Source organism: Coregonus lavaretus (genome assembly GCF_964263955.1).
Source record: "Coregonus lavaretus genome assembly, chromosome: 5".
Lineage (NCBI taxonomy): Eukaryota > Metazoa > Chordata > Actinopteri > Salmoniformes > Salmonidae > Coregonus > Coregonus lavaretus.
Genome location: NC_139992.1, coordinates 21353614 through 21369018, shown reverse-complemented (window position 1 = coordinate 21369018; position 15405 = coordinate 21353614). Strand labels below are relative to the sequence as shown.

At 45.6% G+C, this 15405-nt stretch overlaps 1 protein-coding gene across 1 annotated transcript; it reads left to right on the top strand.

Moving 5' to 3' along the window:
- Nucleotides 1–4598: 4598 nt before the first annotated feature.
- Nucleotides 4599–6486, top strand: LOC311129165 (5-hydroxytryptamine receptor 1F-like; the record flags this gene model as incomplete). Its single annotated transcript, XM_084161471.1, has 2 exons — nucleotides 4599–4867; nucleotides 5616–6486. The coding sequence occupies 2 exons, from the start codon at nucleotides 4599–4601 to the stop codon at nucleotides 6484–6486; spliced, it is 1140 nt and encodes a 379-aa protein (XP_084017597.1).
- Between the last annotated feature and the right edge of the window lie 8919 nt (nucleotides 6487–15405).

Below are 15405 nucleotides of genomic sequence, written 5' to 3'. Positions count from 1 at the left end.
TGAGGTGAATAATTAGCAGGATGTGATCCTGCTGAGAGGAGGAAGTATGCATGACACACACACTCCATCCTAAATTAGTTCATTCCACTGATTATACTCAAATCAATACAGAGTAATCACTGCTTGTCATGTAGTGTGTGTGCGTGTTTGTGTGTGTTCATCCACAAACATTCACCACCAACAGAAGCCACTCATCCTTATCCCTCAGTTCAGCCTGAGACAGTCGTCAGGGAGATGAGTGTGTCTGTAACAGTATTGACCGGTGGTGGTGGTGGTGTGTCTGTGTTTGTGTCTGTCTGTGTGTGTGTGTGTGTGTGTGTGTTGGACAATTGAAGTAACAATAATCAAATGCCATATGTGTGTCACCCAGTATCACCTCACCGCCTCTGGTCTCTCTGCACCTCAGTAGACTGCTGCTTGGTGTCCTGTCTGTTCTGCTCTGTCTCCAGAGCGCTTTATAGAAGCAGATTACATCTCAACACAGATAGATAGTGTAGATGGAGGGAGACATTTTTTAAAGATTGATGCATTATTTTCATACTCCAAACCTAGGCTAAAACAGGTCTTTTGAAATCCAAGTTCAATTGAAACAGGTCTGTTTAAATCTCAGTTCAACTGAAACAGGTCTGTTTGAATCTCAGTTCTACTGAAACAGGTCTGTTTCAAACCCAGTTCAAATTAAACAGGTCTGTTTAAATCCCAGTTCAACTGAAACAGGTCTACCTCCAGCTTGTTAAATTAGTCATGCTAAGCTTTGCATCTCCAGGGGGACATGTCACTCTCCCAGTCCTAGCGCTTCAATCCACAAATTTACATTTAAATTGGTGCATTCCAATTACACAGCATCAGGTATCAGTCCCTATGATTTCAATCAACACACACACACACACACACACACACACACACACACACACACACACACACACACACACACACACACACACACACACACACACACACACAACACACTGAAGCTGACGGGTTTAAATGAACCACTCTGGTGAGAAACACTACATACTTAAATACAGTGCGTTACTACAGTACAGTATGTGCCGTTCCTTGACTTTAAATGAGTAGAAGTGTTCTATATTGTGTAAACTCTGGAGGAACAGACTCACAGACAGGTGATATACTGACAGACAGGATAGAGGTTTGGGAGAGCAGATGTAACAAAGAGATCCCAAAACCCCAAACAGCAAGCAATGCAGATGTAGAAGCACTGTGGCTAGGAAAAACTCCCTAGAAAGGCAGGAACCTAGGAAAAAACCTAGAAAGGAGCCAGGCTCTGAGGAGTGGCCAGTCCTCTTCTGTTCGTGCCGGGTGGAGATTATAAGAGTACATGACCATTAATGCCAAATCGTTCTTCAAGATGTTCAAACGTTCATAGATCAAATAAAATAAAATAAAATGTTATTGGCCACATGCGCCGAATACAACAGGTGTAGACATTACAGTGAAATGCTTACTTACAGCCCTTAACCAACAATGCATTTATTTTTTAATAAAAAAGTAAAATAAAAAAACAACAAAAAAGTGTTGAGAAAAAAAGAGCAGAAGTCAAATAAAATGACAGTAGGGAGGCTATATACAGGGGGAACCGGTGCAGAGTCAATGTGCGGGGGGCACAGGCTAGTTGAGGTAGTTGATGTAATATGTACATTTGGGTAGAGTTAAAGTGACTATGCATAAATCATTAACAGAGTAGCAGCAGCGTAAAAAGATGGGGTGGGGGTGGAGGTGGGAGGGCAGTGCAAATAGTCCAGGTAGCCATGATTAGCTATTCAGGAGTCTTATGGCTTGGGAGTAGAAGCTGTTGAGAAGTCTTTTGGACCTAGACTTGGCACTCCGGTACCGCTTGCCGTGCGGTAGCAGAGAGAACAGTATATGACGTGGTCCTCTGTAGCTCAGCTGGTAGAGCACGGCGCTTGTAACGCCAAGGTTGTGGGTTCGATCCCCGGGACCACCCATACACAAATAAATGTATGCACGCATGACTGTAAGTCGCTTTGGATAAAAGCGTCTGCTAAATGGCATATTATTATTATTATTATTACTAGGGTGGCTGGAGTCTTTGACAATTTTGAGGGCCTTCCTCTGACACCGCCTGGTATAGAGGTCCTGGATGGAAGCTTGGCCCCAGTGATATACTGGGCCGTACGCACTACCCTCTGTAGTGCCTTGCGGTCGGAGGCCGAGCAGTTGCCATACCAGGCAGTGATGCAACCAGTCAGGATGCTCTCGATGGTGCAGCTGAATAATTTTTTGAGGATCTGAGGACCCATGCCAAATCTTTGTCAGTGTCTCCTGAGGGGGAATAGGCTTTGTCGTGCCCTCTTCACGACTGTCTTGGTGTGTTTGGACCATGATAGTTTGTTGGTGATGTGGACACCAAGGAACTTGAAGCTCTCAACCTATTCCACTACAGCCCCGTCGATGAGAATGGGGGCATGCTCAGTCCTTTTTTCTTTCCTGTAGTCCACAATCATCTCCATTGTCTTGGTCACGGTGACGGAGAGGTTGTTATCCTGGCACCACACGGCCAGGTCTCTGACCTCCTCCCTATAGGCTGTCTCATCGTTGTCGGTGATCAGGCCTACCACTGTTGTGTCGTCTGCAAACTTAATGATGGTGTTGGAGTCGTGCCTGGCCATGCAGTCATGGGTGAACAGGGAGTACAGGAGGGGACTGAGCACGCACCCCTGAGGGGCCCCCGTATTGAGGATCAGTGTGGCAGATGTGTTGTTACCTACCCTTACCACCTGGGGGCAGCCCGTCAGGTAGTCCAGGATCCAGTTGCAGAGGGAGGTGTTTAGTCCCAGGATCCTTAGCTTAGTGATGAGCTTTGAGGGCACTATGGTGTTGAATGCTGAGCTGTAGTCAATGAATAGCATTCTCACGTAGGTGTTCCTCTTGTCCAGGTGGGAAAGGGCAGTGTGGAGTGCAATAGAGATTGCATAATCTGTGGATCTGTTGGGGCGGTATGCAAATTGGAGTGGGTCTAGGGTTTCTGGGGTAATGGTGTTGATGTGAGCCATGACCAGCCTTTCAAAGCACTTCTTGGCTACAGATGTCAGTGCTACGGGTCATTTAGGCAGGTTATCTTAGTGTCCTTGGGCACGGGGACTATGGTGGTCTGCTTGAAACATGTTGGTATTACAGACTCAGTCAGGGACATGTTGAAAATGTCAGTGAAGACTTGCCAGTTGGTCAGCACATGCTCGTAGTACACGTCCTGGTAATCCGTCTGGCCCTGAGGCCTTGTGAATGTTGACCTGCTTAAAAGTCTTACTCACATCGGCTATGGAGAGTGTGATCACATAGTCATCCGGAACAGCTGGTGCTCTCATGCATGCTTCAGTGTTGCTTGCCTCGAAGCGAGCATAGAAGTGGTTTAGCTCGTCTGGAAGTCTTGTGTCACTGGGCAGCTCGCGGCTGTTAGATGACCAGTAGGGTCAAATAATAATCACAGTGGTTGTAGCGGGTGCAACATGTCAGCACCTCAGGAGTAAATGTCAGTTGGCTTTTCACAGCCGAGCATTCAGAGGTCGAGACAGCAGGTAGGTAGAGAGAGAGAGAGAGAGAGAGAGAGAGAGAGAGAGAGAGAGAGAGAGTTAGAGAAAGAGAGAGAGGTAGAGAAAGAGAGAGAGAGGCAATGTTTAGCTAGGCAATGTTTCTGATGTGTGATCGTGCATGCATATGTGTACATTTAATGATGTCTGAGAGTTTATCTAACTTGAGTTGTGCTTTTCTTCAAATCCATCCTTCACAAAAAGAAAATCATAGTTGCTATGACAACTGTTCCACCTTGAGACAGGCTTCTCACAGCTAACTGTAGAAATACAAGGAAATCAGCATGATGAGTGCTTTCATATGAAAACTGTTGAATGCACTTAGTTTCACTTCTTTATTGATAAACTCTAAAGAAGTGGTAGCTAGAGTACAGAAATACTGTCTTCAGGGACAAGTATCCACACACACACACAGACAAACGCACACACATACACAAAACACACACACCAAACCACACACAGAGATGAGCGTCTCCTTTTGTGCAGATTGTACTCCCTTTGATCAGTGTTGCACTGTGTGTATGCGCGTGTGTGTTTGCACGTGTGCGTGCATGTGATGAGGGTCATGGCTTTGATCAGTGATTTCATCAAGGGTGAGTATGTATGTGGGTAGTTGGGGGGTGGGGGTTATGAAATCAGCAGCTGGACTCTCATTGTTGATTCTTTCTCTTCTCTCTCTCTCTCTCTCTCTCTCTCCAGGTGTGTGTGTGTGACATCATTGTTGAGTCCAGAGAGACCAGAGAGCCTGCGGATAAGAAGCTACTGACACAGGGGTTACTGCTGGAGGAGACACACCAATGAACACACTTTACAGAGGTACACACAGCTTTTACAGCTATGGAGGATTAAGGTTCATTCATCATGTCTGGTCTTTCTGAAGTCCTTATCTACATGGTTTGAGTGTGAGTACGTTTTGAACTCTTACGCACCGTTCATCTATATACAGCTAGCCTTTTTGCAGACCCTTATCCTCCTCTCCTCTCCTCCCCCCTTTCCCTTCCCCTCCCCTCTTCTCCTCTCCTCTCCAGGATGGACTTGTCTAACTGTACAGAGGGGTTCTTCTCCCTGGGCGATGGGGGTGAAGAGGTTTCTATAACCCCCCCAAGTAAGATCCTCCTCACCCTCACCCTGTCCCTGCTCGCTGTCATGACAACAGCCATCAACTCCCTGGTGATCACAGCCATCATCGTAACCAGGAAGTTGCATCACCCGGCCAACTACCTGATCTGCTCTTTGGCGGTGACAGACCTGCTGGTGGCCATCTTGGTCATGCCATTCAGCATCCTCTACATACAGAGGTTGCTACATAGATTCAACGAATTTTTGCACAATTGATTGATTTGTATTGCAGCATAAAGTGTCTTACAGCATTTCAGATGCCCATATATGCTTAAAATACTTATTTTATCAAAGTATACACTGAGTGTACAAAACATTAAGAACACCTTGCTAATAATGAGTTGCAACCCCCCTTTTGCCCTCAGAACTCCCTCAATTCGTTGGGGCATGGACTCTACAAGGTGTCAAAGCGTTCCACAGGGATGCTGGCCCATGTTGACTCCAATGCTTCCCACAGTTGTGTCAATTAAGCTGGTCCTTTGGGTGGTGGACCATTCTTGATACACACGGGAAACTGTTGAGAGTGAAAAACCCAGCAGCGTTGCAGTTCTTGACACAAACCGTGCGCCTGGCACCTACTACCATACCCCCGTTCAAAGGTACTTCAATCTTTTGTCTTGCCCATTCACCCTCTGAATGGCACACATACACAATCCATGTCTCAATTATCTCAAGGCTTAAAAATCCTTCTTTAACCTGTCTCCACTTCAATCATCTACACTGATTGAAGTGGATTTAACAAGTGACATCAATCAGGGATCATAGCTTTTACCTGGATTCAACTGGTCAGTCTATGTCATGGAAAGAGCAGGTGTTCTTAATGTTTTGTTCACTCAGTGTACAGTTTGTGAGCATTATAATAAAGTACTTAATAATGAAGTGCTGTAACAAACATAATCACTATCATTATTCTGTCTGAATTCTCAGGGAGAGCTGGCAGATGGGAGAGTCTGTGTGTTACATGTGGCTGAGTGTTGACATCACATGCTGCACCTGTTCCATCCTCCACCTGGCAGCCATTGCTCTAGACCGCTACCGGGCCATCACTGACGCCGTGGAGTATTCACGCAAACGCACTAGCCTCCGAGCCGGGATCACTGTCGGCGTGGTCTGGTTTCTGTCCGTCCTCATATCCCTTCCCCCTCTCCTGTGGAGGAACCATGGTGGGGAGCCGGAAGAGGACCAGTGTCTGATAACTCACCACCACATCGCCTTTACCCTCTACTCCACCCTGGGAGCCTTCTATATCCCCCTGCTCCTCATCCTCATCCTCTACTATAAGATCTACAGAGCAGCTCAGACTCTGTACCTCCGCAGGGGGGCCAGCAGGGGGGCCAGCCAACACTCCTCCATGGTCAACGGAACCACCCTCCCCTCCTGCCCCCCTGATGGGGACCCCCATAGCCCCGACACCCTGAACCCCCAGGAGAAGTCCTACTCAGACCCCACCACAGAGGGAGACCGCGTGCGCATTACTGTAAAGAGTCCCCAAAGTGAGTCGAGGCAGGAGCGTGAGTGTTCGTTGAGACGGCAGCGTATCTCGGGGACCAGGGAGCGGCGGGCTGCATCTACATTAGGGCTGATACTGGGGGCCTTCGTGGTCTGCTGGCTGCCTTTCTTCCTGAAGGAGGTGATCATCAACACATGTGGCTCCTGCAGCACCTCCATAGAGCTGGCTGACTTCCTCACCTGGCTGGGGTACCTCAACTCCCTCATCAACCCTCTCATCTACACTATCTTCAATGAGGACTTTAAGAAGGCCTTCCAGAGACTGGTTAGGTGTAGGCATCGCCTCTGACACAGACGGAGAGGACACACATGCACACACACACAAACACGTGCACGGCTTTCAGTTCTGAGTTGTGTTGGGCCCGGGATGGTATCTGACTGCCTGAGATCAGAGACTATCGACAGAGAGTAAAGACAAGAGACTTAAAATGTTTTACTGGAGAAAATGACCTGTAAGACTCTGTCAAGACTATGAGACACTCCAGCCAGGTCAGTCTAATGGGACTGGCACATTGCTGAGCTCTGGAGGTAAGTTAGGAGGACCTCAGATCCATAAGAGTCTATTTATGGAGAGCCCTGAGATCATCATTTTCTTGTTTGGATGGGTTATTGACGTGGCCGGGATGGTGTTTAATGACATTGAAAGGACAAAAACAGACTGAAACAGAATAGCTTATCATGGTGTTTCTGTCTGTTCTATAACTATCAACCTCCCAAGCTAGTCTGCTCTGTAGACATATCTGAAATAAAACATATCAAAAGAATTTCAACTTTTATTCCCCAAACAATATTTGTTGTGATCATTATTTTTGTTTAACCCACCAAAGTAGTGTTTAAAGTGTTGTTAATAAACTACAGTAAATATTCCACTTATACAGTGCAACTTTGATCTTATCTGCTGTATGGGTACTTTATATTCTGTGGTCTTAATACAGAGACCTCTATAGCTCTATAGCTGATTAAGGAGGTAAGAGAGTTGCCCCACCCTTTTCCTCCACCAGTAGCACAGAGAGCTCTGTTCCAGAACACTCCTAAGCACAGCAGGATAATGAGTGTGCACAGGAAGTGCTGGAAAACCCATTATTCTACTCCCACTCATACATTTAGAATAGCACATATTTTCTTTACTGTAGTTCCAGGGGTCATTTTTTGTGAGGCAAATGTAGGGGGATTTGTTTTTTAAATTAATAACAAAATGATATGGTTTTAAAATGAGAATGTGATAAAGTGTATTCTCATAAGGAGAATATGACACCTATGACACTAGAAAGAGGGGGGATGGCATGGTTTTATGGAACGTGCCTCCCCTCTGATGGTACAGTTCCCTCAAACTGTGGTTCCTCCCTCTACACCCAGACAGTATCTACAGTATAGCAGGGTAGAGATTAGGTATTCTATGATTCATACAGTATGAAATCTATCTCACCTTTAACCTGCTAAATACCATCTGGGTGGAGAACTAATATTACAATTTTACATTATTCTGAGGCAAGGGATAGCTGGTCTTAACAGTATCTGAATGTAGCCTATACATGTGAGTTTATAAATTGACAGCATGTTGAACAGGTTGATAGATTCATCCCAGCACTGAACACAGAAGGCTACAACAGCAGTGACCGTCCCACAGACAGCACGAGCACAATGTCAGAATTGTTGTGTAATGGCGCCCTCCTCAGGATGACAGCAGGTCTTTCATTTCCGGTTGATCAAAAATGCACAGAATTCAAAATGACAATAAGTTGACTGTGGTTTTGTTTTGGAGTTTGTTGAACAACAATCCATCTGTGTGAAACCTCAAAATGAGCAACGAATCGTCAGAGAGCGATGTGGACGTTATGATTTAGAGGCTGAAAAGGAAATATCAGGAGAGGAAACGGGTTAGTTTGCCTGCTTAGCTTTACTATTTAGCTAGCTGGATCCCTCGTTACCAAGGGAACAACCACGACTAGCGAGCTAGCTATTTAGGTAGTTTGTTATATAAACGTACTACTAGGTTTTGCACGTACATGCAGTGACTGAACATGCTATAGCTAACTATTAAGCTAACTATTGGCATATGATCGCTAGGTCTCTACAGAGCAGAAAGCAGCTGGGCTGAGTGGAAGACACTACCATGTTGAGCAGCAGAGAGTGGTGAAGTCCCCCAGGTGTCGACGCACCACCACCAGGGAGATTAGAGGTTAAAACAGAGCTGTTCCAGGCTGTCACCAACCCAGGGGGTGAGAGGGGTGAGGCAGCAGCTGTCCTCCACTGTATTCTCTTCCTCCTGCCCCTCAGTGATGGGACAGGTCTACCAGGAGATGCTGCACATCTACGAACAACTACAGGCATAGCGTTTGAGCCAGCAACAGTGGTCGGCCCAGCTCCAGGACAGAGAAAATAGACTGCTAGAGCAGGAGGAGGTATACACACACATACTTGAAGTGGTGTGTGAGTATACTCAGAACCTAACCCAGTGATATTCAAACTTTTTCAGCGGGGATTTTTTCCGCCAGACGGACACCATTTCCCCCCCAAAAAAGTATCGCAACGCCATCCCAGATTTAGTAACGCAATCATAAAATCTGTACATTTAGATTTTTACATCAACAAATAACCTTAAATTCATTGCATTTTCATCTCTTATCAAAATGAAAAGAAAACAATTATTCAAATCATCTTTCTCAAAAACGTTTGTAAATTTGCCCATAAGCCTTAAAATTGGTACATTTAGATTTTTACATCAACAAATAACCTTAAATTCATTGCATTTTCATCTGTTATCAAAATGAAAATCAAATAAATGATCAGATTATTCAAATGATCTTTCTCAAAAACGTGTGTAAATTGTCCCATAGGCCTAAGTCTGTACTCAATTTTGGCGTTGCGACCCCGACTTTGGATACCACTGCCCCAACCATACATAATATTGATGATGATGACAGTGATGAGTGTTTCTGGTTGTCTCATTCTGCAGGGCAGTGTAAGTCCTGCCTGCCCCTCTCAGGCTGCTGACTTTGCTATTGGACTGGGTTCTAGACGGACAGGCGTTTCCTCCGCAGGACAGCCCAGGGTCAGCAGCACAAGTCTCCAGCTGTCTCTCTCAACCACAGGTGCGCTAAGGTGGGAGGTCTGGCCTGGACTAGGCCGGGGGGTTGGCGGTTGTTTTGGCTTGTTTAGCCATGTGTTTATGTTGTTATGATGTCCCAGGCTTTGTGTTGATCCTCTGTTTTGTGGTTTATATTGTATTGTTTATATTGTGTTGTTGTTGTCCTGTCTCTAGGTGTTGCGTCCGTTGGTAGAGCAGCTGCAGCAGGTCTCTGCATCATCAGACCCCTCTGTCACCCTGTCCCTGATCAAGTTTATACACTGGAGCCTGAGAGAAATAGACAACAGCACACAGGTAATACACTATACTACACAATTCAACACAACACAACACCACAAAGAAAATAAGACCACATTCTCCTCCCAGCTGTGAGAAAGCCTTTGATTTAACGTCCAGTTGAGTTTCAACATTATTTTATTAAATCCTGTGTGTTGGACTGTGTCCTGTGCTGGCCTGGCCAGTATGTGGTTTATTAGTGTTGGGTACATTAGAACAGTCTGTGTGTGTGGCTGGGGAACAGACATCTCACTGACAGAGGCTCAGACCCCGCTGGATAGAATGGGACCAAGTATCTCTATCTGGTTCTCAATGAAAACATGCCCAGCCCAGTGAGTCAACAGCCAGCATAGATGCCATCCCGGATCCAACACAACGCAGAACTGAAACGTGTGTGTCTGTGTGTGTTTGTCAGGCAGTGTCAGGGCAGCTATTTGATATGCTTGATGTTTAAACTGGAATCACATGCTGTAGTATTACTGCAACATGGTGAGTTTGAACCAGAAACAGGCCAGAAACATAATCTCTGTAGATTTAATCACAACGCTGGTCTCCCACTGACTGTGTGTGTGTGGGCACATTTGTGTGTGTGACTGTGTGTGCTTCTATGTGTGTAGACCGTGGCTCTGTCGTCCACTCTGCGGCATCTGGTGAAGAGGTATCCAGGGCTCCGACCCAGCAGCAGGACCCCAGCGGCCCCCTGAAGACCAGGATCCCCCCCTCCACCGCCTCCTCTCTGCAGGAGCCCCAGTCCCCACACACGTCTCCTCTCCCATCATCCTCAGGACCATCACCCAGGGTAAGACCCTGCTACACTACATACACACACACTGTATAATGCAAACACTGTTATTCAATAATTCCGTATATCCTTTGATACTGTCTGTGAATGCATTGTTATTGTTGTTATGTGAAGTCCCCAGCAGAGGACAGTGTTGTGGTTTTCCATTGGGTATTAATACAGGTTTATATTAGTTTTTTTTTTGTTACTATAGAACTCATACAGTAGTGCTGTGCTCTCTATGGGGAGCTGTGCAGGTTTCCATTAATCAATCAACCAACCAATCACTTTTTATTTGTATCATGCTTTTCAAAAGTACATTGGTAAGCAAGTTTATAGCAGCAACCCAGACCTAAACCCCTATAGTGCAAGCTCTCTGCTAGGTTGTCTCAGTTGTATATCTGAATGGACATGAAACTGGATTGTTCATATTAGAAGAATATTTATTCTTACTTTTTCGAAATGATGTTACCATGCCAGACAAAGGTATCTGGCCCCAAAAGATTTTAACTGACTATAGAAACATTTCTGAACTAATAAAAAACTGTCTGCATCAGAGCCATATAATATCTCTCGCTACGTTTGGTTACAAAGTTTTCTGGAAACCAGCCTCCTAAATTGTTTTGGACCAGAGAGAGAGAGAGGCAGGCAGGCTTTGGGTCAGGGGGTTTCTGGTGTACCCCTGGTGTACCCCTCCAGCCCAGTCTCCCACCCCCCTGGCTAGGCCAGTCACAGACTACACAGTGCTGTGTGTCTGGTGAGCATCAGTGACACAGGCCTCATAAACATGTCTTTTCAGTAACCAGAGCCCAGTTTCCCAAAAGCATCTTAAGGCTAAGTTCATCCTTCGTTTCCGAAAAAAACGTTGTTTGTAAAGTTTCACTTGAAAACGCTTGTTATTTACCAACTGCCTCAGACCACTCGTAGAATAGCTAAGTGCATTGTTAGATACATTTTTTCCCCCTACTGCATCACTTTATACCTCCACTAAACATACACTGAACCAAAATATAAAGGCAACATGCAACAATTTCAAAGATTTTACTGAGTTACAGTTCATATAAGGAGTCAGTCAATTGAAATAAAATCATTAGGCCCTAATCTATGGATTTTACATGACTGGGAATACAGATATATATCTGTTGGTCACAGATACCAGTCAGTATCTGGTGTGACCATAATTTGCCTCATGCAGTGCGACATATCTCCTTCGCATAGAGTTGATCAGGCTGTTGATTGTGGCCTGTGGAATGTTGTACCACTCCTCTTCAAGCGCTGTGCGAAGTTGCTGGATATTGGTGGGAACTGGTACACGCTGCCGTACACGTCAATCCAGAGCATCCCAAACATGCTCAATGGGTGACATATCTGGTAAGTATGCAGGCCTTGGAAGAACTGGGACATTTTCAGCTTCCAGGAATTGGGTACAGATCCTTGCGACATGGGGCCGTGCATTATCTTGCTGAAACATGAGGTGATGGCGACAGATGAATGGCACGACAATGGGCCTCAGGATCTCATCAGGGTATCTCTGTGCATTCAAATTGCCAGCGATAAAATGCAATTGTGTTTGTTGTCTGTAGCTTATGCCTGCCCATACCATAACCCCACCGCCACCATGGGGCACTCAGTTCACAACTTTGACATCAGCAAACCACTCACCCACACAACGCCATACATGCTGCCATCTGCCCGGTACAGTTAAAACAAGGATTCATCCATGAAGGGCACACTTCTCCAGCGTGCCAGTGGCCATCGAAGGTGAGCATTTGCCCACTGAATTCGGTTAAGACGCCGAACTGCAGTCAGGTCAAGACCACAGTGAGGACGACGAACACGCAGATGAGCTTCCCTGGGACGGTTTCTGACAGTTTGTGAAGAAGTTCTTCAGTTGTGCAAACCCACAATTTCATCAGCTGTCTGGGTGGCTGGTCTCAGACAATCCCGCAGGTGATGAAGCCAGATGTGGAGGTCCTGGGCTGGCATGGTTACACGTGGTCTGTGGTTGTGAGGCCGTTTGGACATACAGACAAATTCTCTAAAACGATTTTGGAGGCGGCTTATGGTAGAGAAATTAACATTAAATTCTCTGGTGGACATTCCTGCAGTCAGCATGCCAATTGCACGCTTCCTCAAAACTTGAGACATCTGTGGCATTGTGTTGTGTGACAAAACTATACATTTTAGAGTGGTCTTTTATTGTCCCCCGTGTAGCTCAGTTGGTAGAGCATGGCGCTTGCAACGCCAGGGTTGTGGGTTCGTTTCCCACGGGGGGCCAGTATATATATATATTTTTAATGTATGCACTCACTAACTGTAAGTCGCTCTGGATAAGAGCGTCTGCTAAATGACTAAAATGTAATGTAAAAATGTCCCCAGCACAATGTATTGTATGTTCTCTATAGTTATGTACTTGAAAATGTATCAGTTGACCAATTCTGCACATTTGGGCAGACTTGATACAAAATAGTCCAGTATTGCAATGCATCACTGGATCAATCTGAAACTTTGCACACACACTGCTGCCATCTAGTGGCCAAAATCTAAAAGATGATGGAACAACAACAAAAAATAGAAAACACATGTTTTTTTTGTTTGTATTATCTTTTACCAGATCGAATGTGTTATATTCTCCTACATTAATTTTGCATTTCCACAAACTTCAAAGTGTTTCCTTTCAAATGGTATCAAGAATATGCATATCCTTGCTTCAGGTCCTGAGCTACAGGCAGTTAGATTTGGGTATGTCATTTTAGGCAAAAATTGAAAAATCCATCCTTAAGAAGTTAACTGATCTCAAATGTGTAATGACTATTTCAGACAGAAGATGTGGTATGTTATCTGTAAAAAATATAAGGCAATGTTTATATGACCCCCTTTCAAACAGCCCCTTATTCAAACCCCTTGACTTTTTCCACATTTTGTTACGGTACAGCCTTATTCTAAAATGGATGTAATAATTGTTTTCCCTCATCAATCTACACACAATACCTCATAATGACAACGTGAAAACAGGTTTATAGAAATGTTTCTTACAAATAAAAACAGAAATACCTTATTTACATATGTATTCAGACCCTTTGCTATGAGACTCGAAATTGAGCTCAGGTGCATCCTGTTTCCATTGATCATCCTTGAGATGTTTCTACAACTTGATTGGAGGCCATCTGTGGTAAATTCAATTGATTGGACATGATTTGGAAAGGCACACACCTGTCTATATAAGGTCCCACAGTTGACAGTGCATGTCAGAGCAAAAACTCTCCGTAGAGCTCCGAGACAGGATTGTGTCGAGGCACAGATCTGGGGAACGGTACCAAAACATTTCTGGAGCATTGAAGGTCCCCAAGAACACAGTGGCCTCTATCATTCTTAAATGGAAGAAGTTTGGAACCACCAAGACTCTTCCTAGAGCTTGCTGCCCAGCCAAACTGAGCAAACCAATCAGGCCTTTATGGTAGAGTGGCCAGACGGAAGCCACTCCTCAGTAAAAGGCACATGACAGCCCGCTTGGAGTTTGCCAAAAGGCACCTAAAGGACTCAGACCATGAGAAACAAGATTCTCTGGTCTGATGAAACCAAGATTGAACTCTTTGGCCTGAATGCTAAGCGTCTCATCTGGAGGAAACCTGGCACCATCCCTACGGTGAAGCATGGTGGTGGCAGCGTCATGCTGTGGGGATGTTTTTTAGCGGCAGGGACTGGGAGACTAGTCGGTATTGAGGCAAAGGTTCACCTTCCAACAGGACAATGACCCTAAGCACACAGCCAAGACAATGCAGAAGTTGCTTTGGGACAAGTCTCTGAATGTCCTTGAGTGGCCCAGCCAGACTTAAGGCTGTAATCGCTGTCAAAGGTGCTTCAACAATGTACTGATTTAAGTACATTTTTAAAAAATATGAATTTGCTAAGATTTCTAAGAACCTGTTTTTGCTTTGTCATTATGGGGTATTGTGTGTAGATTGATGAGAAAAACAACAACAATTTAATCAATTTTAGAATAAGGCTGTAACGTAACAAAATGTGAAAGTCAAGGGGTCTGAATACTTTCCGAACACACTGTAAACAGCACACTACTACTCTCACCATGAATCAGTCAGTACAGTCCCATGAGTATAACTCCCACAGATTCCCACCACAATGTACTGTCCCTCCATAACAGTGCAGTTACAGTATGCTCCTATTATGTGTTTTACGTTTGACTAATTTATGACTGCTGATAGTGGCAAGGAGCCATGTCATTGGCAGATACTGAACAGAGCTGCTGGTGGCGCCGTGCATGCGTGAGAGAGTCCCTGAGCAGAGCTAAGCTCTTGGTCCCCTAAAGTGTAGTGTGGCAGGCAGAGATCACAGCACCCCACCATGATTTATGAGACAGAGGGAGGGAGAGGGGCAGAGCTGGTGATTAGTGTGGTTTACAGGGGAGTAATGAAGTGAGTATGAGTGAGGCCATGGGGGAAAGTTGGAGTTCACACTTGAAGGTCACCATAAAAGCCCCACTGACACACACACACGCACACACACACACCTCCTCTCACTCTCTCGCTCAATGCCCACAAGGCAGCCGCCCCAACCCCCTGTACAGTACGGTATGGCTCAGCTCCTTCATGCAGTTCACACCTGAAGGTCAACTCAACTTCCCCTCTGTGGCTGCCCTGTTATACTGTAAGCTTGCCCTGTTTCACTGACAAACAAACAGGGGGTCCGGTCAACCTCTCCCCAGTGTCTCCTGTCCTGTCCTACTGTAGGCCTGCTTAGTGTCTGTGCCCAAGGCAAAGCCCCCATATAACTCTCTCAGGGCTCTGGCTATTCTACAGTAATCTAGTCCATGTGTCTTAGAGACGGGGGGAGAACCAGGCGGACCCCCCCCCCCCCCCCCCCCCGTAAATCAGCCTGGACTTGGACCATTCCACCACTGACCCATAGTGTTTGAAGTTTCTCTCCTCTCTGTCCCACATGGGGCTGAGGGGGCCTGAGGAGAGGAGAGGCTAGGGATCAGATGGAGGTGTGTGTCTAGCGCCCTGCTACAGTAACAGGGGTGGACCTCCTGGGTCTCTGCTACA